At 35.8% G+C, this 25,201-nt stretch overlaps 3 protein-coding genes across 3 annotated transcripts in view; all 3 read right to left on the bottom strand.

Moving 5' to 3' along the window:
- Positions 1–780: 780 nt before the first annotated feature.
- Positions 781–5,682, bottom strand: best4 (bestrophin 4). Its single transcript, XM_016295070.1, is given in 9 exon segments — positions 781–1,085; positions 2,482–2,618; positions 2,701–2,781; positions 2,869–3,024; positions 3,098–3,175; positions 3,257–3,411; positions 4,766–4,999; positions 5,091–5,185; positions 5,531–5,682. Coding segments are annotated over 9 exon segments (1,380 nt in total). The 3' UTR covers positions 781–793.
- Positions 5,683–9,056: 3,374 nt separating this feature from the next.
- LOC107602518 (leucine-rich repeat-containing protein 38) lies at positions 9,057–13,771 on the bottom strand. Its single transcript, XM_016295029.1, has 2 exons — positions 13,671–13,771; positions 9,057–10,671 (listed from the first exon to the last, which is right to left on the bottom strand). Exons 1-2 carry the CDS (start codon positions 13,681–13,683, stop codon positions 9,476–9,478), a joined length of 1,209 nt encoding a protein of 402 aa, XP_016150515.1. The 5' UTR covers positions 13,684–13,771; the 3' UTR covers positions 9,057–9,475.
- A 258-nt stretch (positions 13,772–14,029) lies between these two features.
- The window catches only part of glis1a (GLIS family zinc finger 1a), a 26,431-nt gene continuing 15,259 nt past the window's right edge, over positions 14,030–25,201 (bottom strand). Inside the window, exons 4-8 of the mRNA XM_016295024.1 lie at positions 24,600–24,710; positions 23,679–23,820; positions 20,906–21,026; positions 15,297–15,436; positions 14,030–14,037 (exon numbers count right to left, since the gene is read on the bottom strand). Coding sequence (XP_016150510.1) covers positions 14,030–14,037; positions 15,297–15,436; positions 20,906–21,026; positions 23,679–23,820; positions 24,600–24,710 — 522 coding nt within the window. The remainder of the gene's footprint in view (positions 14,038–15,296; positions 15,437–20,905; positions 21,027–23,678; positions 23,821–24,599; positions 24,711–25,201) is intronic.

Raw genomic sequence — 25,201 nt, 5'->3', positions numbered from 1 at the left:
TTAAGCAGCTATTTTTTGTACTGCATTAACTGGTTGTAACCTCCTAGAAAAAAACCACAAGTGCTAAAGTGCTCTTAGTTTTCTGTATTAAAGAAGTCATTGCAATACTTGTGTACATTTTATATCTATAAAATTAGCTAATAGATCAAGTATGTTAAATCAATGGCAAAGAATTTAATTTCTAAATTTTGAAATTTAAAGCTGTAAATTAACTATAAACTAGTTAAAGGGAATTGTCATTTCTAGATTAACTTAGATAAAAAAATTAGTTAATCACTGCACAATTCAAGCAAGTTTACCTTTCAAAAGTTTGAGGTTGGTAAGGTTTTTTATTTTGAAACCAGGTCCGTTATATTCATCTAGACTGCATTATTTTGAAGTAAAATTGCTTAAAACGTTTGCATTATATTTTCAAATGTAATTTATGTGATGGCAAAACTGAATATTCAGCTGTCATTACTCCAGTCTTCAGTGTCGCATGATCTTTCGAGTATGCTGATTTATCAGTGTTGGGGGAAAAATCTGTTGTGCTGCTTAATATTTTTGTGGAAACAAATAAAAAAATTCTAACATTTCTTCACTTGTCACTTTAGCACAATTTAATGCATCTTTAATGAATAAACTTTATTTAAAAAATAAAAATCTTTCAGACCCCAAATCTTTGAACGGTAATATGTACATTGGTCAAAAGTGCAAGCAGAGATGAGGGTTCAAATATTGTAGCAAGTATCCTCTCATCCTTGACTCTCAAATACATGCCAAGTAAAATCTGACTGGGTAGTTACATATTTATCTATGGGTCTTGGTTTGCCTGTCCTGTAGTTTCAGGTGACCCCAAGAGTTTATCATGGCAGACATATTGAACGGTCGTGTTTTGTTGCTGTAGTGGTGATGGGATGATGGTTTTGGAAGGCTGTTCAAGTCTTGAGCGCTCGCCTTTACATTAAGATCTGCAGCAAAGACATAATTGTTGCAAGCTCTTGTTTTTCTGCTTTTTTACTTTGTGTGTAGTCGGCCACACATTGATAGCAAGCATTTGTGTCTTAGGGGTTGGTAAAGGTTCCTCGTTATCATCCTCAAGAATCCTAATAAAAACAATACTAAAGTCAATGTAAGAAATCCTTAAGAGCGTAAATCACATTTTCAAGGATTTACACAAATTTACAACAAGTTTCAAATATCAGTTTCCTGTATTTCATTAAATTCGCTACTTCATCAGAATGATACGAAACTTAACTTTTATGGTATTCGCTATATGACCACGAAAAAAACAAATCGTGGACTTGATTCGAAAAAGCTACACAGTTGTAAAAATAGTCACTTGTGTTGTTCGAGGTAAAAAAGCAATCGCCATTGGAAATGAATAGGAAATACGTTCAAACTACAAATCATTCACTATGCAGAAAAAAAGTGCACAGCAATGAAGGAGTGACACTAAAATATCAAGAGTGCAAAATAGACACAAACACACATATATGAACTAGTGTGACTAACACAAAGCATGTTTTTACAAATCGGTGAAATTAAATCAATTCAGCCACAATGCAGTAAAAACACAGACACCAAGGAAAAGGTTATTCTGAACCATCAAGAGTACAAAACAGACACACACTCACACACAAATGAACTGATGCGGCTGTAACAATATGGCAAAATTGAGCCAGAAGACTCAAATAAGAGGTTTATTAACCTCTGATAAAGCATTCCTGTTAATTTTTGTTGAATCTCGATGTTATGTTTAACAAAATGTCTTTCTCGGAGTTCAGGTTTGACTGTATTAAAACTAATGCAAAAACTGACATTTCAAACCAAAATTTCGAACTAAAAAAAATCTAAACCTTTACAAAACATTGTCTTTAAGAATATCTAAATATATATCCAAATCCACAACTTAATAAAAATAAGTATTTATATCTAAAAACAGCTAGAGAATTAGTAAGCTTTTTATATAGAGTTCTATAGGAATCTAGTGTTTTTTCTTAATTTACTCCCACCAGATGGCACTAGTCTGCCTTCAAAAATTGTTTTTTAAAGGCATTGTCTCTATTTTAACACGAAATACTGCCATAATTGAAAATATAAAAATATTAGAAAACATGTATTATAATTATTGCATAAATATTAATTAGTATCATGAAATTCTCTCAAAATACAAAATATTGAAAAAAAAAGTTACATTTCAGGTGTTCGGACTTTTGACTGCGAACAACACAAGTGTGACCCCCCAAATGAACAATACCAGAGGGTTAAACAAACAAGAAACATATATTGCATACTTGACCTATACATTTGCTTATTAGTTAAAGTTAAGTGACCAACCGACTTACATGACAAGAATAATATATTGAATGCTAGCGGTATTAACATTACTTACTTTTTTTTTTTTGATGTTTTCCCCAAACGTATTGATCTGCCCCTTTGACATTTACACATGTTAAATGTTTATAAATTATGGATAGGTGTTGCAGTTCATCATAGTACCTCATGTCATGTGTGGAACCCATGAAGACAGGCCTCATAGTAGCTGAAGGATATGAAGGACCCTTATCCACCCAGTATTTGTCCTTCTCAAGGAGAGGAAGATTTTGATGCATGTCATCTACAGCTAGCATGGAAACCTAGAGAAAAATCAAAAACATTGCCACTTGTGGTTATTATCCATTGTGTGCATACTTTGAAATGGAGTATTGATTTACTAACCTGAATGTTTCGATCTATGAGTTGGTTGGTCTCAAAATCATCGTCATCTTCTCCAAATGGGTTGATAATAAGTTCCCCTACCTTTAAGAACGTGTAGCCTACCCTTAATTTTAGAGAAATCAAACCAGTTTTGTAGTACAAAATATGCTCTTATACTACCAATCATACCTTTAACCAGCCAGCGTAAAAGAAGAATTCCAGTAGAGTGAAAATGGGGACATAAAGGTCCAGATGAATTTTGTCTTCATCAGGTTTCTCAGGTTTCACAAACTGCCGCCCAATTAGGCAGAATGTAAAAAAGGAGTACACAGCCACGGTCACTACCTGCATCCAAACAGAAGTGAGATGACCTGAGGTGCACACACTGAGCTACAGAGATCTGTCAGCTGAGCTTCACCTGTGTGTACACCAAGGGAATACTGATCCAGTCATAGTGGAAGAGCATGCTGCATTTTGATCTATAGTTATTCAACTCCTGACAAAGAGGAAGAAAGAAAGGAATTATTGTGCTTTTATTGCACATATGCATCATCTTGACATGTTTAAATGCACTCACATCCATGAGAAGTCGCAAGGCTATATCATCTTTCACACACCCTTCTTTTCTCGCTTGGGATGCCAGATTAGCAAACCATGCAAGTGGCATCCAGTATTTGTTGAAGTCAGAGTGCAGATGGTTTAGTTTCTTGAGCTCGTCTGCGGTTATGAATCCTGCAATAAAAGAAAAGCAGTGTCAAATAAATGCTTTCCAATTACAATTCTGACAAATTCACTGGTTTTGAATAAGTGGCTCAGTATTTCTTACACACTTCACCTTAAAGGCAAAATAAATCATATTTTTCCTTAGTCTATATTGAATGCACTGTAAAAAAAATGACAGTGAATTTAACGGTAAAAGACTGTAAAAATGCTACAGTAAAAATCCTGTTAAATGGTTAATGGTAAATTCCCCTACTATATACGGTGAAGAACTGTATTGGACATTACATGTAATTTTACGGTAGTATACCGTTTTTGGAAGTGAAAAAGACCGTACAGTGAATAACCAGTGAATAACAGTGAATTTACAGTGAATAACCGTAAATTGACATTCCCAGAATTCCCTGCGTTACATTTCAAATTCGATGTTTTTTTGTTTAAATAACTATGTTTCTTCTTAGTTTTTTCTTATCAGTTTTGTATATTAGGGTTGTGTATTACACATAATGTTGTTAAATGAATGTTTATTGCATTATTTCAGTTTCATGTGTGTTACCATGATGTTGTTTAGTGTTTGTGTGAATGACACTGTGCACCTTCTATATATGTTATTATTTAAAAGCTGCTTGTGATGGGCTTTGGTTCATCATGTGACTTTCTCATCACCATCTGCATTTGGTGGTTATCATTGAATTGCAAACGTGCAAAACAGATTTCAGTACTTCAATAGGATGGTATATTAACATTATATCAGTTAATGAAATTACGGTATTTAACTGTAAATTTAAGTTAAAACCGTAAAAACCTAAAATGTTGCTACCATATTTTTTTTTACATTTTTTTACCGTAAATTGTACAGAATTTTTTTTACAGTGTGTAATGGCAAGAAATGTCTTTCTATTGAAGTATCCTTGAAAAAACATACAACGTGACCAGAGTAGTCTGATTCACAAATAAATGATTCTTATTAACTGGTTCTTTTTGGTGAATCAAAAGCATACAATGCGACGCAATTAGTCCACTTCACGAATAAATGACTCTTATGAGCCATTTCTTTTTAGTGAATCAAAAACATTTGAATCAGCCAAACAAATCCTTCACTGAATAAAATACATCAGAGCAGTTAATTAATCATTGTCTGACTCACTTACTGAACTGCAAGTTATAATTACTTTCTGTGTCCATATGAAGAAAGTTTTGTGTCAATAGCATTACTGAGTGTATGTATAGTAGGTTATATAAATAATTATAATTCTGCAGGAAACAATGCAAAGGCTCTTTACTTTATTAGAGATGTGGAAAACACCTTGAAATGTAATACAGTACTTCTATTCCTCCCACACATTTTCAGATGCAAAGTTCTTACCTGCCTCCACAATGTCCTCCAGAGTTGGGAATCTCTTGCGTACTCGTGCACTGATGGAGCGCAGGATGAGGACAGACGACAGGTTTGCATACCTCATCAGAGTTCTCCTCAGCAGACGGCCTCTTTCGTCTGCGCCATGGACATTCCCAGATACGACCATCATCAGGTTATCTGGCAGGGGAAAGCTTGTATATTGACCCCACCAACGCTGAAACGCCTGGGTGACATAGAACCCTGACAAAGACCACAGACCAGTTTAACTTAGTACAAGGAACCCAAGGAGTTAGTAATGTCATGTTGCTATGGTCAGAACATTTATGCTCACCAAGAACAAATGACATAGGGATGAGTTTAGCAAACTTGTTGCAATGGCGTGCAAGTCGCTCAAACACCTCTTGTTGTTTGTTAGTGAGGACACACCTGTAAGATGCAACATGAATTGATTGAGTTGTTGAAGGACAACAGCACTTCATGTGTACACTTGAATAACCAAGGCCATTTCTATCCTCAAACCATTACTTAAAAAGAAATGTCTCTACTTTCTACTAAATATAATTTGCATTAAGTTAGTTTTCTAAGGTTAAACTTAAAACTTGGCCTTGCAGCATATACTGTTGGCAATACAAAAAAAAATGGCATCTCTTTATGACTTGGCACTCGTACCATTGCTTGCTTGTAATTTGCTCTGGATAAAAATCATCAGCCAAAACAATGTTCAACTGTTAAAAAAAGTGGATTATTAGAATGTTTGGAATGTCATGATACCTGTATAGAATACTGATGAAGCCGTACAGTAAACAGAAGACCAGGAATTCTCTGTATAGAAGCTTGTAAATGCTTCCTTTCCATCGGAAGAGCAACTTTGAGAAGCCTCCAAACTTAGCATTGGCCACCTTGAGCGTGTAGGATACCGTCATGGTGGAATACTAGAAAAACACTCCAACATTTCAGCTTTTGTTGTCCTAATGAGATTTTGAGATGACTTATGAGATGTTCTTAAACATGATAAGTTTAAGAAGATAAGCTGCCTGCCTGCCTGCCTGCCTGCCTAAAACATACACAGATTTTCAGCAACCATTAGGGGAACTATAAGGGAAAGAAAATACAGTATTACTCCAATTTAGAAGACCCACAGCACTGGCAGCATCAGTTCACTTTGTCCATGCTGAACACCCCTTCCATTCCATTCCATGTTAAATAAAACAAAAGCTTGATCACATTTTTTTTATAACCCATACTTCCCCTTGAGAAATTGTTTACATATCCTGTTTTCCAGCTGAATTCAATTAGGTAAGAAGAATCATGATAACATTTTCTTTAGATATCTATTGTACACATAAAACACATCAAGACAGTAGTCAAACATAAACAATTCATTTTTAAATAATAAATGAATCAGTAAAAAGCAATAATATATGAGAACTTTTTACTCTTAAAGGAACATGTATTCTTATCATAAAAAAATAATCTCTGTTGAAGGGCTCTCTTAGTTCAGGAAACATAATTAAAAATGTTTGTTTGAGCAAAACCCTTATGATAATCACTAAATTAATGTATTTGCTCAAATTTGCAAAACTTTGACAATTATGTATATGCACTACTAAATTAAATGAAGGCATGTTCATAATTGCAGTGATGGTTTAAATAATTAGATTGCCTCTAAATAAAAGAACACGCTTTTGTGCATTGTGTCTGGTCAAGCAAGCTTTAAAAATAGAAATTTCACAACTCTAAAGTGCCCACAGAGCCCAAAATATAACACTCTGTCCCACAGCAGGGCAGGTAGAGATGTCTGTGAGGCTATAACAGCTCTGCAGGTTGTACTGGGACGGAGTAACCCAATGCTATAATTACAAACTCCCACACAGGAGGAAATCAGAGCTGGCTTTCTATTACTGTTGAGTGATTTCAGCCACTAATGAATGGCCTGGGTCCTTATGGGGACACAGAAGCAGATCTTGTGAAGACCAGTGTGAGACTCTGGAAGGGCTATATTCATTTCATACTTGGTCCCTTAGGACGGAGTATGATTAATACATTTGAAATGTTTTCACAATTTCAGTTAAACAACCAATGATTAGAGCCTGTAGTCCAATTAATTAACACTGAACGAGTTAAAAATCTCAGAAACATGCAAAACAACAATTAAGTGAAAAAGCATTTATTTGAAGGCAATAATTAAATATAATTTCTAATTTTCAGGATTGTTTGATAATGTCACAAATTATCATAATAAATTCCTACAGAAAGTCCAGTGTAACTCATATGCACCCAATATTACAAAAACTGTGTGTTTTGTTCAGTGTTGTTTGACCATCATTTTTGTTGCTGGCCTTGTTAGAAATTGGACTAGATTTGTAATTTTATCAATATAGAAATGGACAGTGTTATTGTAGTATTACTTATATAGTATTTATTATTATTATAAATTAGCTTTTATTTTTATATTCTTTATTTTTTATATATATATTTTTTAATATTTTTATTTTATTTGAAGTTTTATGTACTTCTGTCATCTTTATTAGTTTTTTTAAATATTACTGTTTAGTTTTCATTTATTTTTATTTCAGTTTTAGGTTTAGTAATTTTAGTACTTTATCTTAAACCTATTTTATTTCAGTTAAATGCCAAGGCAACACTTCTCCTTTTCAAGTTTTTAAAGTTAAAAATGTTCATGTAATATTTGTATTTTATTTAACATCAGTTTTATTTCAATTAACAAAAAGACAGTAAAAGTCATTTTATATGTAAAAGTTGAGTGTTATTTGTTCTGTATAGTTCTGTATGTATCGGTGTACAACCTCTCCTGCTTTATTTAGGCTTTCCATCAAAATCTGCTTTTTTTTCTTGTTGAGTCAGCCTGATCTTATCTGAAATCCACTTCATTTTACTATTATAGCGGTTTCTGTTTATTTGATTATACAAGTTTTTAACTCGCTAAGAGTAAATTAATTATTAGCAAGGCCAAAATAATGATTACATCAGCTGTGGCCAACTGAGGCTAGATACTATTGACTAAAAAGTCAGAGTATTCAACATTTAAATAGTTACATAAACAGTGACCCTCCAAAATTCCATGTAGGAGAGAAATGTTAGTCCATCATACATCAAATTTGAGCAGATTTGATTACTTAAGATAAAGACCAGAGGCTGGACTCTGTTTGCTGTTCTCATGCTCTCTACTGTTACATTTCTTCTTCACGATGATATATAAGTTATGTGACACCAAATACATTTTACATTGACACTAAACACTGTAACTGAAGGTGAAACACAAAGTAATATTACAATAATAAAACTTTCATCTAAATTACAGTAGACGAAGATATAAAAATCTCAATATAATGAAAATATATAGGCGACAGCTATATGATAGCTTATCTTGGCAACAGACTGAGTCTGCAAACAGCTCCATTTGACACTTTATCAGTACAGTAATTCATTCCCGTTGTATGCAAATATAATGGCTTTGCACTGGCGCAGTGACTTCCTTTAAAGGGGTCATATGATGCGATTTTAAGTTTTCCTTTCTCTTTGGAGTGTTACAAGCTGTTTGTGAATAGATAAGATCCCTAAAGTTGCAAAGACTAAAGTCTCAAACCTAAAGAGATATTCTTTATAAAAGTTGAGACTGGTCCACGCCCTCCTAAAACGCCTCGTTTAAACACGCCCCCCCCCCCACTTCTATGTCTCACTGTGTGGGAAGATTTGCATAACACCTCCCAAATGTTCACGCAAAGAAAGAAGGTGTAACTTTATTGTTGCTGCCAATGCCGGCTGTTCTGACTCACAGACTGTAAGTACATTTTCATATTTAAAGAATTTGCCACTGATGATTCAAACGCGAGTTTTGAGCAGTGTAGAGTAGCGCTTGTTGTTTGTCATTTCTCCGATCACAAATGCAGACATGGTTTTATGTTTACGCGGCGCGATGCAACGCAACGCAACGCGTAAAAAGACAAGTCACTATAATCTGTAATTATGTCCCCACTGGATGCCACAAATGCCTTGTTTATAATGGGTTTTAATGTTTTTGTTTCGTCACTCCGGGACACAGCATCACAGTATGGTAAAGGGGCGTAACATTTCAGTCACACGCTTGAGGTATTCGGCCAATCACAACGCACTGGATTGCTGGCCAATCAGAGCACACCTCGCTTTTCAGACTGATGAGCTTTGTAAAAATCGACAAGTTTCAGAAAGGCGAGACATAGAGGAGAAACAATAATGTACAGTGTGTGGAAAATAGTGTGATTTTTTTAACCTTAAACCGCATAAACACATTTCATTACACCAAATACACAAAATAATGTTCTTTTTAGCAACATCATATGACCTCTTTAACATCAACGTTCACTGTGCATTTGCAACCAAATGGAAAACGTCCTGACCGAAGGTGCTGTCACATTAGCGAAATTTCAGCAAAAAATTTTTTGTGCAAAAAAAAACAGGTCTGTGGTCCATTGTCAATAGCACTGCTCACACAGATGTCTCTTTCTGTTGGTCAGTGAGGAGAATTTATTTGGGGGGCAGTCCGTTTCCCCCTCACGCAAAACTTCTTTGCGGAATCTTATTGGAATGACTGGATTCGCCCATGAAATTTCACCAAGCAAATGGTAAATGTGACTGCACCTTCAGACCTCACAAAACTCCAGTGTACTTGATAGCATCTCTGAGTATGTCAATCAAACGCAACCATTTTCTGTACTGTCACGAGAGGTCCACACTCTCATACTCTCCATGATCGGAGTCCTCTATTTCAATCCCGGGAACCAAGCTGTAGTATTCAGTGGACTGGGTCAGATACGCCTTCTCCCGATCAGCCGAGTCCTTCATCACTTCGCTCACACTCACCGTGTCCAGGTCCTGCTTTCCCGCGGTCCCTTCTGTGGAGCAAGAGGACGGCGGAGGGGCCAGAGAGTTCACAGAGCCCAGTTTGATCTCCACCTCTTCATAAATATCACGAGTGCTGTCCATCAAGTTGGATGAGGGCTGAAGCATCAGATGGTTCCTCAGTATGACCTCCTTTCCACCGTCTACAGACACTGCTGAATCCCCAGTGGGCAGTTTGGCATGTGGCCACCGTCCGTTGCAATGGGAGTTGTTGGATCTTTTGCGAGTCGGGCTGAACGATGAGCTCTCTTTCCTCTTCTTCTTCCTCCCACAGCACCAGCAGAGCATCAAACTGAGGAGGAGGAACAGGGGAAGCAGGATGAAGAGAGCGGTCAGGTTGGCCAAATGGCACAAGTCACTGGTCTGCAAAGACCAAACCCTCCGTCCTGCAAGATTCTGAGGAGAGGCACAGGTCAGATTGCCTACGAGGTCATGAAGGCTGCTGGAGTTGTCGTGCATTCCACCTTCAAGACCCTCCCACAGCGAGCATGTGCAGGCCCAGGGGTTTCCGATGAGCTCCAGACGCTCTAGCGAAGGCTTAAGCGCTGAATGAGGTAGAACGCTCAGCAGGTTCCATCCCACGATCAGCGCTCGCAGTTTGTTCGAGTTCTGCAGAAATTGCTCGGGCAGGTGTTTCAGATGATTCACTCCCAGATCCAGCACTTCCAAACTATAGGCTTTAGCTAGGAAGTCAGCTGGCAGTGATGTCAGTCTGTTCTGGCTAAGATACAGCTCTCTCAATAAACTGACAGCATCGCCGACCTCACTGTGATCAATGTGACTGATATTACAGTTAGTCAGGTCCAAAACCTGCAAGTGTTTATGCGACAAAAAAGTTGCCCAAGTCACCTGGTTGAATGTGGATCCTGAGTAGTTCAAGCAGCAAGTGTCATTGGGCATCTCAGATGGAAAGTGAGACAAAATGCTGGCAGCTGGGCACCCACATTCCTTAGCGCTTCCTTCGGTCACATGCACCATTTGAAGAATCCCCAGCCAGCATAAAAAGACAAGTCCTATAACAAAAAAACAAACAAAAAAAACCCAAGGATTAGAAATAGCTTCACACTTATCATATTTAAACAGTGAAGCATGGCAAAACACTCCTAAAATTGAAACATTCATTTACTGACAGCATCTAAAACTAAGTTTTAGAGATGTAGGCAACAAATGTTTACAAATCCTTATAAAATACTTCACTAATAGGATGATTTTATTGTATTATTATGTGTTCCATCATATTTACATACTCCATTTAAATAATTTGAAATTATAATAGTTTTATTCTGTTCTATGTGAAATCCCGGTGCCATTCAATTATTTTCAAAGAATTCTATCATTTTAACCAAGCTTTAAAATTTCTTTATTTTCATTTTAATCATTATTTAATCTTTTTTTATGATATTTTGTTTGCAGTGGGGCAGCTATTATTTATTTTTATAAATTATCGTAATATAATTATTATATATTTTTATAAATATATAAAATGATCTAAATCTTGTTGTTTATTGACTTTTATTTCAGCATCATTGTAAGTACTTAAGGATGTTTGTCATTAAGAAACACTGAATTATTTTGCTGCTACCATAAAACATCAATACAATTCAACCACAAAAGGATTGCTGTATTAAAATATAGAGTACCGATCTAACATTTGACATTTCATATTACGTCATTTCTAAAATCTGTAATCATTTTAAAGTCTGCACATATAATATACAATAAATATATAATACAATATTTATATATTTTTCTAAAAGGTTGAAAAGTTGAGAAGTGGTTAAGTTTACGGTGGAGGACTCCAAAGGTTTGTTATATTGTCAATAACATTGATATTGTCAATAACATTGGACGTTTCAATGCATATCAAAGATAATCAGAGATAATGCCGATAAATCGGACCACTAAAACAAACAGTTTCGAAAGTGCTACAGAAAAACAGAGTTTACACAGTCAACCAACAAATGACTTACAGATTTCATGTGATCTGATTCTACATCTTAAGAGTGAAATATCACATGCACACTTATTATGTTCTCTCTCTTTCTGTTATGTTCTAGCTCGACCTCCAGGGATCTGCTCGCTCAGGTTGAGCAGAGAGGTAAAGATCCCGTGTGCATAGCAACATGGCTGGGGCTTCGGCACTGTTGTCATTTATGCGGGAGTTGGCATGGCGATGAGATGAGTCTGGGAGCAGGAGTCCACACTTCTTACAGAGAAACATCTTATCTGGCAACCACGCAGCTCACGGTTGATTGGGAACTGAACAAATATATCACACACATCCTTTGATGGCTGTGTAGCAATAAGTGCTTTCTAAATTAAACAGAAGTGTTTAATATAATTTCTGAAGCTATGAAAACTTAAATGCATGCACAGATTAGTGGCAGTGATCACTGCCTGCATGTATAACAATATATCCTTATGTTCTACTTTTAATAGTAAAAGTAATACTTTTATGTTTTAGATTACTTCTTTGTTTTATTACGTAGTAAACGGTTTTTATGATTTGTTTCACAAAAAAAAGCTAATTCATCTTCTGTTATCTTTAAGAGATCTTTGCTCCAATATCTTTTTCCCTGTTGTGCAGATGACAAAACATGTTTTCGTTCCCCTGCACGTATAGGCCTGGCATCAGACTTTCCTGATGTAAACAATGGGAGTGGAATGTGCAAGCCCCCTGACAACACAGACTATCCACATCAGGAACGAGGGGTGAGGAACCAGGCCAACCCAGCCTTGCATTCAATACTGCTGAAACACTCATTTTAGTTCAGATATCATCAACAGCTATTTGTTTACCCAACACCGGCCTAAAGATGTTCTGTGTCACTGAAATGAAAAGGCTATGTTTATCTGCACCAGTGACGAACAACTAATACAAGTTGAAAAACAACTACTACAAGTACATTTTAGAATGAAGTAATGATAGGTTATGGAGTATCACCGTTGAGAGATTTGCAGATTTAATCTAAGCTGTCACAAATCCACATTAAATTGGAGAAACAATGCTGGCTTAAGTTCAGCAAGTAAGCCCTAATAAAACAATCACCTACATTTTGATCTCATCTCTCTCTTACATGCACACAGGTTTGTTTTCAATCACGATGGAAAATTTCCATCAACTTCTATTGTTTGATAGTGAGCTAATGATATTTTATATCCCGTAAGCATAAACCGGACCATCACAGAAACCTTTCTGTGGTGTGCTGGTTCCCACAATGTAGGAAAAACCTGACCCAAACAAACAACTAGATCCTTTTGGCTTTGACTGTATATTTTTTTTAACTAAATATTAATAAAACCGTTCCGGTCTTTGTGTTTCCCTTCTATTCGAATAGACAGTGACAGCAAGAGAGAAGTCGAGATTCATTCATTTATTAGTAAATTTAACTGGACTAGTCCTGAAAATATGAGCTCACTTAGAAAGAGAAATTACTAAACATTTGGGCCCGTGAAAATAAGATAGCCTAAGCTTCGTGGAATAAATATACATTTTCTTTCAACCCATGACAGTCATTTAGACTGATCAATTCAATGCAAGGAAGATCAATTCTGTGAGGTTTAAGGTACAGGTGGGGGGTGTTCTTATATATGATATGCATACTAAATAAAAGTTTTCCTAATGTATGAACAAATGGATTAAGCGCTGGGTATGTTCAAACCTATCCTACATGATCTCATGGCAGAACAATGCGCACTGTTACACCCAGTTCCAGCAGTTTCCTCTCAGATAGCGGATCTTTGATTTTACTCAAGCGCAGCTTCACAATGCGTCTGCTCAACAACATAACATAAAACAACAATAAATCAATACAAAACACAATCCAATTATGAAGGCAAAGCAGAAACGGTCAACGTAAGATATGTATTATTTAGAAATGACTGACTAAAGCAACTCTCTCCACGTACAAAGTATTTTACCGAAGCAATTTTAAGTTCACTAAAATACACACGGTTACAATGCATGGGTGTAGTGTTAAAGTCAGAGTAAAGTGTTCAAAGTGACGCTTACCTTCACGTGTCATTATTGTGATGTGTTGGTGGAAGTGTCATTCATTCAGATCACCGCGACACAAAGCGCATAGAGCAGCAGTCCCATCGCTCTCTACTGTACAGTGTGTGCGCGCGCGCTGGGTGTGTCCTGATCAACACAACACCGGCTGGAATGTGGAAATTCTGCTTCCTGTGTGTGTGATGCGGAGGGAAAGTGTGTGAGTGAATACAGCGAGGGAAAGAAACTTGGGCTACCTGGAAAGGTAGACTTCCGTCATGCTGTGGGGCCTCCCCCCCCCCCTCATTATTGGCTTGAATGTTAGGGAGTCTCTTAAAACAGTATGTTCATTTGACATATGACTGCATAGGATGTTCATCTCAACAGCCTTTTCAAACACATATCCAGTTATCCCAAAAGTTAGATAAAAGTCAGCAAACCACTGTGTTAAAGACGCTCGCGAGAAACCACGTTCCCCTGAAGAGGTAACCATAGCAACAACACGCATGCTAAATGTAGCACCTTGACAAAACAACTAGTTCCGAGTATTTATCACTTTACTGCAAATACATTTTTGTTTTTTGTTTACCTCTTTAAGAGAGATAACGTTTAGCTACTTGTTCACGGCGTTGAAATTCATGCTTTTACTTTTATAGTACTTCTCCTAATCTTTGTTGTTTCATAGCAACTTAAAACTCGTACCAAGAGCTGAAAAACAATTTAAGAATAATAAAATAATAAGCGCTGTTTTTCAGCCTAAAGTCAAACTAAACTTGTTTAAAATATGTAGTTGTTTTTTTGGTGTTTGGCTTAGTGCTATGTTAGAATCATTATTATACTCATACCTTTTTGTTCTTTTAATATTTTAGAATTGTTTTTAGCTTTATTTATTTTATTTTTTTCATTTAAATGTTTTAGTTTTGAAATGTTGTTGTATGCATTTGTCATTTTTATTTAATTTATTTCATAAATATTGAAATAAATATTTCATTTTCTTAAATGTGTGTGTATATATATATAAAGTATTTATACAGTTTTAGCTTTTAGTTTTAATTATTTTTTCTTATTTGTAAGTCGCTTTGGATAAAAGTGTCTGCTAAATGACTAAAAGTAAAGTGAAGTAAAAGTAAACTACTTTACAGGCGTTATATTCGAGTTAACAACCACAAGATGGCACAGCTAGCATTCTAGTAGTATTTCTTCTGTTAGCTTGCAGACGAGCATTTCAAGGTCAAACACCTGAAAAAAACTTGGACAGACAGACAGATAGATTTATTTATTTGAAAATGTATTTCTCAATTTATTTGAAAAAGAAGGCAAAATGGTACACCATATGATGTGATACTGACATCACAAATATGAGATCGAATATAATGCTTAAACATACAACAAAACAAAGACATTTTACGAACTCAATGTAAACAGCATCTCTCCTCAACATTCTCTGTGCACACTCAAAGAGAAAATTACAGTGTCTATTTAACATCAAATCATAAGACTGCATCATCATCGTCAGTGCCCAATCTGAGGAGTTGCAACAAGTTGTCAGTTTGCGGAAATATTGTAGCATATAAAGCAGCAGAGTGAAGAATGCCTTTCACCATTTTTTTTAACATTAATGAAGGTAATACAAAATAGCTTTCTTACCGTGGTGATTTATTGGTACTTCATGAAACATCTGGTTGAGTTTTTGATGTGGGTTTGGGAAGGAGCTCTGTTTGTCAGAGACAGACTGGACCTCATTGGTACCACTGACCAGGCTGATTCCACAAACCAGTGGAGAAAGTCTGAAATAACACAGCAGTTGCTTTTAAATTCATGCATTCATGTCTATAATCATGCATACTGAACTTCTCTTGAAATGATTTATTTCATGCCTTTAATGTTCTATAACATGAGCCATTATCTGGGAATTCTGGGGAGTGACAATTTATAAAGCTATGTATTTATCTATTTAGAGGAGATTCAAGGTTAGATGAATGTAATCATATTATTTATATTTATGGATTAAATAGAGCATAACAGTATATAAAATATACAGTATATTTGCTTATTTTATTAACTATTTTAACAACCATTTATTTATTTAGAATTTAAGAATTTAAGTCATATCCATATATATATATATATATATATATATATATATATATGTGTGTGTGTGTGTGTGTGTGTGTGTGTTATAATTATAACTTAATATAAATCATATTTTTTCCCTATTCTATTCTATTCTATTCTATTAATTCTACCTCATGTCAAATTGAGCCAAGATTCAAGAACTGCTTAAATGATTACATAAAAACCTCAGAAAAGATTGCCTCACACAAAATAAAAACAAACAGTTCACATACAAACAGTACCTAAAAGTTGTGGTCATGACTAATGTATTACTCTAACTATGTAGAGATCAGTAAACGATGAAAGAATGTTACTATTGGTAACTCATTCCTCTGGAGAGCCCAGCATAGGCTGTAACTCACAGCTAGCCAGCAATGAACCATCATGATGCACTTTATGTGGAGCACGGTGTTCATTTAAATAATGTGGTCCCTTACAGAGAGGCCTGAGGGTGTTCGGCCCAAGCGTCTTTTGGAAGCTCTTCAGTGTTATTCGTCAGCAAGAGCTGCTTTTGTCATTATAACTCATATCTGCTTAAATGGAGCTACACCCCAATGAAAACTAACCAGTCATATTCAGAGAAAAATAGTTGTCTTGGAATTTGGGACAATTCTCCCACTAAATTTGATCACCCTCTAAGTAAATATTGTGCTATGGTGTAGATACCCTACTGTGTGAACGAGAGTGTAAGTAAAATGAGTAAAACATTAAAATAGTCTTTATTAAACATCTCAGAGAAAAGGAAAGAAATTTAGGAAAACCATATTATGCATTATAAATTATATTAGCAACAAAAAACTTTAAACTGCTGAAAAGAACATTATGTGCCTGGTAGTGCTGTGTCCTATCACTGGACTTTACAGTATAAGTGAGGCAGATAAGTGGTGTGTGTGTGGGAGCCCTGCAGCGCTGCCATGTGTGGAGCAGAGAGCTGTGTCCCAATAGAGCGGCTGTCAGCACAAACCTCAGAAAACGGCTCCACTCTTCATAGTTTCACAGCGAGCCTCTCTATATGCACTAATCACAGCCAGCTGCCCGTACTCACCCTTAGGCTGGAATGAGAGGAATCTTTCATGCAGCGTTTAAAAATCCCAATTTACCCATCACACCGATCCTCCTCTTGGTTGACTGTGTTATTTTCGGCCTGCACACCCCTACTGTGTGAACGAGAGTGTAAGTAAAATGAGTAAAACATTAAAATAGTCTTTATTAAACATCTCAGAGAAAAGGAAAGAAATTTAGGATAACCATATTATGCATTATAAATTATATTAGCAACAAAAAACTTTAAACTGCTGAAAATAACACAAAATCCATTATGTGCCTGGTAGTGCTGTGTCCTATCACTGGACTTTACAGTATAAGTGAGGCAGATAAGTGGTGTGTGTGTGGGAGCCCTGCAGCGCTGCCATGTGTGGAGCAGAGAGCTGTGTCCCAATAGAGCGGCTGTCAGCACAAAACTCAGAAAACAGCTCCACTCTTCATAGTTTCACAGCGAGCCTCTCTATATGCACTAATCACAGCCAGCTGCCCGTACTCACCCTTAGGCTGGAATGAGAGGAATCTTTCATGCAGCGTTTAAAAATCCCAATTTACCCATCACACCGATCCTCCTCTTGGTTGACTGTTATTTTCGGCCTGCACACTGTCGTGAAAGACCTTCTTAAAAATGTTTGGGTAAGATATCCTGTCATGTTTGAGGAGGTCATTAAATAAGTGAATGAAATGACTCAACTTTACAGGGCAGGAACTTTCATCTTGGAAAAGATTTTATGGATCCAACAGTCCTCCTTTTAAACACACAGGTTGACAAAAATGTATTACTGCTACCAAACATTGCTCCAACTACCAAAGGAACTCCAAATGCACTTCAGTGTCTCATCAAGTTATCATTCCTCATTAAAAACAGCAGGTCCACAATAAGTGAATTAGGCAAAATAACTTGCCCATGATCATTTTTAGATTTAGATTTAATACTTGTCCTTGAGCATTTTTTAGATTTATTAACATCAATATTTTAGGTTAAATATAAGATTTACTTGTCTGTGAGCATTTTTACATTTATAAACATCAAGATTTTAGGTTAAATATAAGGTTTTAATGTTGTTGAAAGAAGATTCTTATACACACCAAGGCTGTTTTTGTTGGATAAATACTGTAAAAATACAGTAATAACAGCAATATTGTGAAAAATCACTACTGTTTTCTATTTGAATATTTGAATTTGTAATTCATTGCTGAAATGTCTCATCAAGTTATCAAGTCATTCCTCATTAAAAACAGCAGGTCCACAATAAGTGAATTAGGCAAAATAACTTGCCCATGATCATTTTTAGATTTAGATTTAATACTTGTCCTTGAGCATTTTTTAGATTTATTAACATCAATATTTTAGGTTAAATATAAGATTTACTTGTCTGTGAGCATTTTTACATTTATAAACATCAAGATTTTAGGTTAAATATAAGGTTTTAATGTTGTTGAAAGAAGATTCTTATACACACCAAGGCTGTTTTTGTTGGATAAATACTGTAAAAATACAGTAATAACAGCAATATTGTGAAAAATCACTACTGTTTTCTATTTGAATATTTGAATTTGTAATTCATTGCTGAATTTTCAGCAGCCATTACTTCAGTGTCAATAAACATTTCTTATTATCAATGTTGAAGACAGCTGCGCTGCTTAATATATTTGTAGAAACTGTGATACTTTTTTTCAGGATTCGTCAATTAATAAAAAGTTCAAAAGAACTGCATGTATTTGAAATTGAAATCTTTTGTAATGTAAACGTTTTACTCTCAATTTTATGAGTTCTTGCTAAATAAAACTTTCTGTAAAATAAATAATTAATAATAAAAAAAAATCTTACGGAACCCAAACTTATAAGTGTATATTTTAGAAGCTTTGAAAGTCTTCAGTGGTTCATTTTAAATTGTGGTACGTTATGATATATGAATTTTTAAAAGTACAAAAGGTCATTGTAGTCTTATTTAGTATGCTAAAACTGCATGCATATAAATTATAGAATCATGTGGAAAAAGCTGTTTAAAATAGTTTTAGATGGGGTAAAGCATGCCACACCACAAGGCTTGTCTTGTAAACTACTCATACATTGTAATGTAAGCATATATCAAACTGAATGATTCTTTTGGCAAGAAAATCAAATGGCTAATAACTCATACAAGACCAAATGATAGTGTCTTTTCTGATAACTGCTTTAAAAGAAAGTCCATCAGCAATCACGCACATTTACACAAAAATAAACCGCAAATCACTCAAAATCTCACATTTCATAACAGTTTTGAAATAACAATACTCAGTAAGTCTCCTAAATGCTTATTTTTTTGTCAAACCAAACAGATTTTGCAATGGGATCAGATTCTGATGACAGGAGTTAGGAAAGATAATTTAGTTATAAAATGTATAATATCATTTAAAACCCATTTGGGAAAAAATTTGCTTTCTGTTTTTGGACCACAAACCCAAGCCTTCAGTGTTTCTGTCACACAGTCACTCGTAGGATAGCTGGCAACCGAGGGTGTGCGTGAAGTGTTAAGTAGGTTCTGCTGTTATGTTTTGTTTTTTGATGAAACACATTTCCTGTTTACAGCCACAGAGTTTGCTGTCACATCACCTCGAGAGTGATTGTTGCTTACACAAACCAAGTCAAGGCATGTGTTTCTTTTCCGGACACGTCTGGATAAGCAAACGTTCAGAAACAAACACGGCCTGTTTGTGGTCAGTGACAGCATAACAATACGCTTCTTTAACAACCGCAATAAAGAAAGATGAAATAATGAGAAGAATCATTACAGCCATTCCTAAGAACCGAATTTAAGTGACCACAACACCACAATCCGTATGATCTCTGAATTGTCCATATGGCATAAGATTGCACAAACATCTTAATGCAAGACATCCAGATCAAATCAAATCCCTTCACAGTCGGCACATATTTGCGTGACAGCGCAACAGTAACATTGAGAGAACAGGTCATGGGTTAACTGTGTGCTGTAAAAAGACCCATGCGAATGCATAATAATAATATTTTTCTACTGAAGAAACATGTGTCGCCACACTTCATTATGTCTCCGTTCTCAGGGCAGGGACGATTCGCTCCCATCGCATCGTGCTGTTTTAATGTTTCACATCATAAGCACATGTTGCTAACTGCTGTGGTTGATGCACATATATGAACTGCAGATGGAGTCCTCCAGTCAGTGACAAATAACCAATTAGACAAGTAAAATTGCTCCCATATGTATCAGAGAAGCAAACTGGATGTTTCCATGCTGTATGTTTGCTAAAACTGATAATATGCTACGTTCTATATCTAATCTACGTTCTAACTAGTCAATATGAGAAGAAATAACATTTTGTCGCTACCATCACTATACAAAATAGTGCACTCAAATACATGGGCATCACTTTTCTCACAAAAACAGTGGGAATTTACTGTACAGTATATATGAATCCTTGCTTCATGTTTCACACTGCTCATACTGTACTTGTGGTTAACAATTAATATTGGGTATTCATATGCTGATGTTTCACACTGTACATTGGGTTATTGTTCTTATTTGGATATTTGCGGTGTCAGTGTCATTGATTGGAAGAAAGCAGCACGCGACTTGTTACATAAGAGCTCTGGTACTGCGCATCCTCATTATATGTCACCAACTGCTAACACGTTTTTCCTGAATAGACCTTTCGGACTATAAAAGTAAGAATGAAACAGTCTCTTCTTCCCTCCAGTTGACACGGTTTCCATCACCAGTTGACGTTTTTTCCCTCAAATGCTGAAATGACTGTTTATTCAACACGCTTTGTTTCTGTGACTGTCCAAAGCATGTAAATATGAGGCCTGGGATTGGACGTCTGTTGCTAAGCATCTAGCAGCTGTAACATTCTAACACAACATAATTTCACATTGTATAAGTTAGGCATCATTATGCAGGGTTAACACCACAAAAAGTGGTGCTTATCTAAATGATGTGTCTTTTCCTGGGGTTAAAAGCTGGGTTTGGAATGACAATAACCTAGGGTTAAGCGCAGTGTGAAAAGCCCTATACAGTATTATGATGTTCCTGCCTGGTCATATATTGTGATGCTTATACAGACAGATTGCTGATCCTCACCTCGGCTGATTGTTGTGCAGAGGGTTGTGAAGGCTGATGCTGCTGTGCTCCATGCTGCAGTATCTGCTGGGCTGCTCCAGAGATAATACTCTGCAACAGGATTCATCCTCCTCTGGGTATGCTGTAAACCCACAGGAACGACAAAAACAAATGACCAATGAGATCTCTATATAGTTACAACACATTTACTTCTCAATTACCACAATTAAATGGAAAGCAATAGAGAATTTAATTAATTCTCTTGCAATCAAGTCTAAGATTTCAATATGAACTCAAACAACATTGATAACAGTAAACAAAAAATGTTGCTAATACTTTAAAATAATGTTCCAGTTGTTGTTGCCATTATTAGTTAACAACTATCAATGAAAAATGAAATAAAAATGACAATGAAACATACAGAAAGAGACGTTCTGAGGCATTTATGAATCTGAAGCATTTATTATTAAAAGTTAATGTTAATTTCAACATTTACTAATACATTATTAAAATCAAATGTATCAGCTAATATTATTTTGACCTGAGCAAACATGATCAATGAACAGTTGTACTTTTACAACTAACACTAACAAGGATGAATGAATATTGCAACAAATGTATCACTCATTGTTAGTTAATGCTAGTTAATGTATGAACTAATGGTAACTAATGGGAGCTTCTTGTAAAGTGTTACCAAAATGTTTCTTGAGCATCAAATCAGACTGGAGTAATGGCTGCTGAAAATTCAGCTTTGCCATCACAAGAATAAATTACATTTTAAAATATGTTACAATAGAAAACAATTTTAAATGGGAATAATACTTCTGTTTTTATTGTATTTTTGATCAAATAAATGAAGCCTTGGTAAGAATGAGCGATGTCTTTCCAAAACATTAAGCAATTTTACAGACCTCAATCGTTTGAATGGTAGTGTACATCTAAGATCAAGTTATCTAAGCTATGCTATATTCATTTTATAATTTGATTTTGTCTCATTTGTTGAAATCGACATTTTGCGGTGGGAAAGAGACAGTCACATGAGCGCATATCCAGCCATATAATATTAAATGTGTGCTGTAAAACACCAAAATGTTAAAGAAACTTATAATCACTGGGTTCAATGAGAGAATTACAGCTTGTTAATGTTACATTTGAGGAACCGAACAGGAAGTGAATGTCATAATAACATTGCTGCTTAATTTCTTTTAATGCCGTTTAATTCCTCATCGATCAAGGTCAGAATGAATAATGTTGTCAATTTGGCTTCTGATGTTAAACATCTCTCACAGTTATTCTTCACTCGAAGAAACACATAGTTGTTTCTTTCTTATTCGGCAGAATCAGACGACTGAAATATCTTTGGCTTCTGTCTGCCTGCCACATCTTTTAGAAAAGTCGCGAGCAGTCTAAGGCAATTAGTGTGGACTGCCCTCATGGATTTTCAATTCAGGTGTTGACTAAAGGAGCCCTGCGCTGTCTGACAGCTTCTTGACTCCGTCTCAAGCATCTGAAGGGAAAAGCGGCTGGAATGGAAAAGATTCTGGAGTGTGAGAGACATGCGTGCGGTGGCCGCTTGCCCACGGTGGGTGCCCAGTGAGTGCGCAAACACTGGTCTTTTGAGCTCGTCGGAAGAGCTGATGTCAGAAATAGTACGTAGTGTAAATGATGGGTAAAGGGAAATGAGGAAGGGAGTGGACGGGACTCACTGGTCGGAGCACATTCTCCCCTGGACACATCTGTAATGCTAAATGGCATGCACATATAAACCATTTCTTCTGTGCACTGGTTAAAAATGGATAGTGGCTGGAATTATACAGACTGCTTGTGTACAGGGTTATACAATGTCATCTTTCACTCGCATTGGGTTCTTTTACACTAACATTCAAAAGTTTGGGATCGGTATGATTTATGATTTATTTATTTTTTAGGAGAATTGCACTTGCCACAACATTTGCCATCACAGCAATAAATTACATTTTAAAAACAGAACAGTTTTTTAAAATTGTAATAATGTTTCACAATATTACAGTTCTACTGTATTTTTGACCAAATAAATGCAGACTTGGTGAGAAGAAGAGACTTTCAAGAACATTAAATAAAATCATAAAACTTTTCAACCGTAGTGTTTATAATAATGTACATCTTGAGCTAATCATGAATGATGTTATGCTTAGTTTTATATGGAAAAGAGAAAAAATACAAAACATTTGAATTTTGCATTTTGAAATAAATAAATAATTGTGGAGTATTCAGATTCACATTTGTTACCAGTAGATATTTTATTATTATTTTATATATTTATTTTTAAAAAATTTGGGTTCTGGATGTTTTTAGGGGAGAAATATATATTCAGATTATAATGTTATGCTTCAAGTTTTCTGAATGGCAAATTCACAATTCTTAAATTCAAACTGTACAAAAATTTGACCTGAGTTTAAGGTTCTGTGTTCCACAGCAATGCTTCACCTGAGCATTTTGGCCAAATAATTATATTACAAAAAAAAATATATAATAATAAAATAACTCAAAACCAGCAAAAATATAGGTGTTTTCCATGCAGAAAACACCAGCTAAGACCAGCATGACTTTCCAACCAGATGGTTGAGTCTTTCTGAGGAAGCTGGTTAGTTAAGATTGCCAAGACCAGCATCAATAATAACACAGCATGCTGGTCATTTTTATCTGGCGTACTTTACTTCCTTCAGTTTTACAGCACAAGCTGGCAAAACATCTCGCAGATCATAGTCAAAAGCCCAATATAGGATAGACCATAAACTATTGGGTATACACCTACCAGTAAAGCCTTCCTGATGAATCTTGAGGGAGGCAGGACACCTATGGTCTGGACTCTGTACTGAATGAACAGAGCCATGGAGATGCTGCAAGCCAAGGCACACATCCACAACTTCCTGCTCCACCTTATTGTGTAGCTGAACCTGTCAAGATACAGAAAACATAAGCATAAAATGTACAACACTGATTTCCTACTCTAAGAAAGCAGACACCATATCGTACTTTACTCTGTAAAGGCAAGACACAATAACTAGATGTCAAAATCGGGTAATTTAGACTATGATCTGTGACAGATGGATTTGGCACAACTAAAGTCAAATAAAGAAAACCGAGTGTGAAAACCGATCAAAAAAAATCAATGAAATTCAATGAAAAGAAATGTGAAGCCTTGTTCTCTGTGTGGGCGCATTTATTGAAGTTTGCTTTTGTAAAGAAGTACCGCAAAGATATACTGCTTGACTGTGAGAGTGGCAAAATCTTGAGGCTGAAACAACTTTCTGTTGTTGATTCATTTGAGCATTCAGTGGAGCTGGTGAGCATGTTTGCTATTTGCATGTCACATCTGGCCTCTTGAGGAATAGCACTGCACTGCTTATTAACTGTATTATGGGAACACATGTGTTCTTGCTTAGAATGCCAAAGCCATGGGAATACACAAAGATCTCCTTCATTCTCCTTTGTTTGGAGAGCAGGAACAGCCCATAAAACAATAGACCTTTTCATCAAAGACCTCTGGGATGAAGATTACTGATGAAGTTAATGCATTAAACGATGTGACTTCATTTATCAGTTCATTAAGATCAGCTAATTAGTTGCACATTGTGTGTGCATGTATTTTTTTAGGTTATCAAGTTACCGAATGAGGCTGAGGTTGTTGAAAGAGTCTCTTGATACAAAACTAACAAACACTTGAAATTGTTACCTTGTCCTGTGCCTGCAGGGCTTTACTGGAGTGGACCTTGATGTGTTTGCGCAATGAGCTGGGGTCGGTGTAACGTTTGGTGCACCCTGGGAGCTGACATGCATACGGTTTCTACCAAAAGTGCCACATAAAATAATAAAGCAAGAGGCACAGTAGAAGAGACAAGGGTAAATTAGTCATTCAAATGTGTAATTCAATTATTTGTGAACAATGAACTGATGAAGAATGAATATATAAAATATACAAGAAATATTCGAAAATAATAATCATTACACATTCACTAAGTTTTCCCTGAACAAAATTCTAATTTGCTGAATATTATTAGTTAGTAAGGAAGTTGGTAGTTTAGGTATGGGGTTAGGGATCTAAAATATGGTCAAATAAGGCATTAATTTGTGCCTAATAAGTACTAATAAACAGCCAAGCGTAACTTTGATTCTCACTGTAGTATTGTTGCTGCCGCCATGCTGTGGAGACGCTGTGTGTTTCGTTGTGAAAGCGAAACTATTTTGTTTGGCCTTCCAAAAGAGGACGATATCGCTTCGTCATGCCTAGAGCTGATCCGTGCTGGTCACTGAGGAAAGACATCGACTTCGTGCTGT

This window comes from Sinocyclocheilus grahami, unplaced genomic scaffold (assembly GCF_001515645.1).
Source record: "Sinocyclocheilus grahami isolate Dianchi unplaced genomic scaffold, SAMN03320097.WGS_v1.1 scaffold329.1, whole genome shotgun sequence".
Lineage (NCBI taxonomy): Eukaryota > Metazoa > Chordata > Actinopteri > Cypriniformes > Cyprinidae > Sinocyclocheilus > Sinocyclocheilus grahami.
The sequence above is the reverse complement of the archived record's forward strand: the minus strand, read 5'-3'. Positions and strand labels throughout refer to the sequence as shown.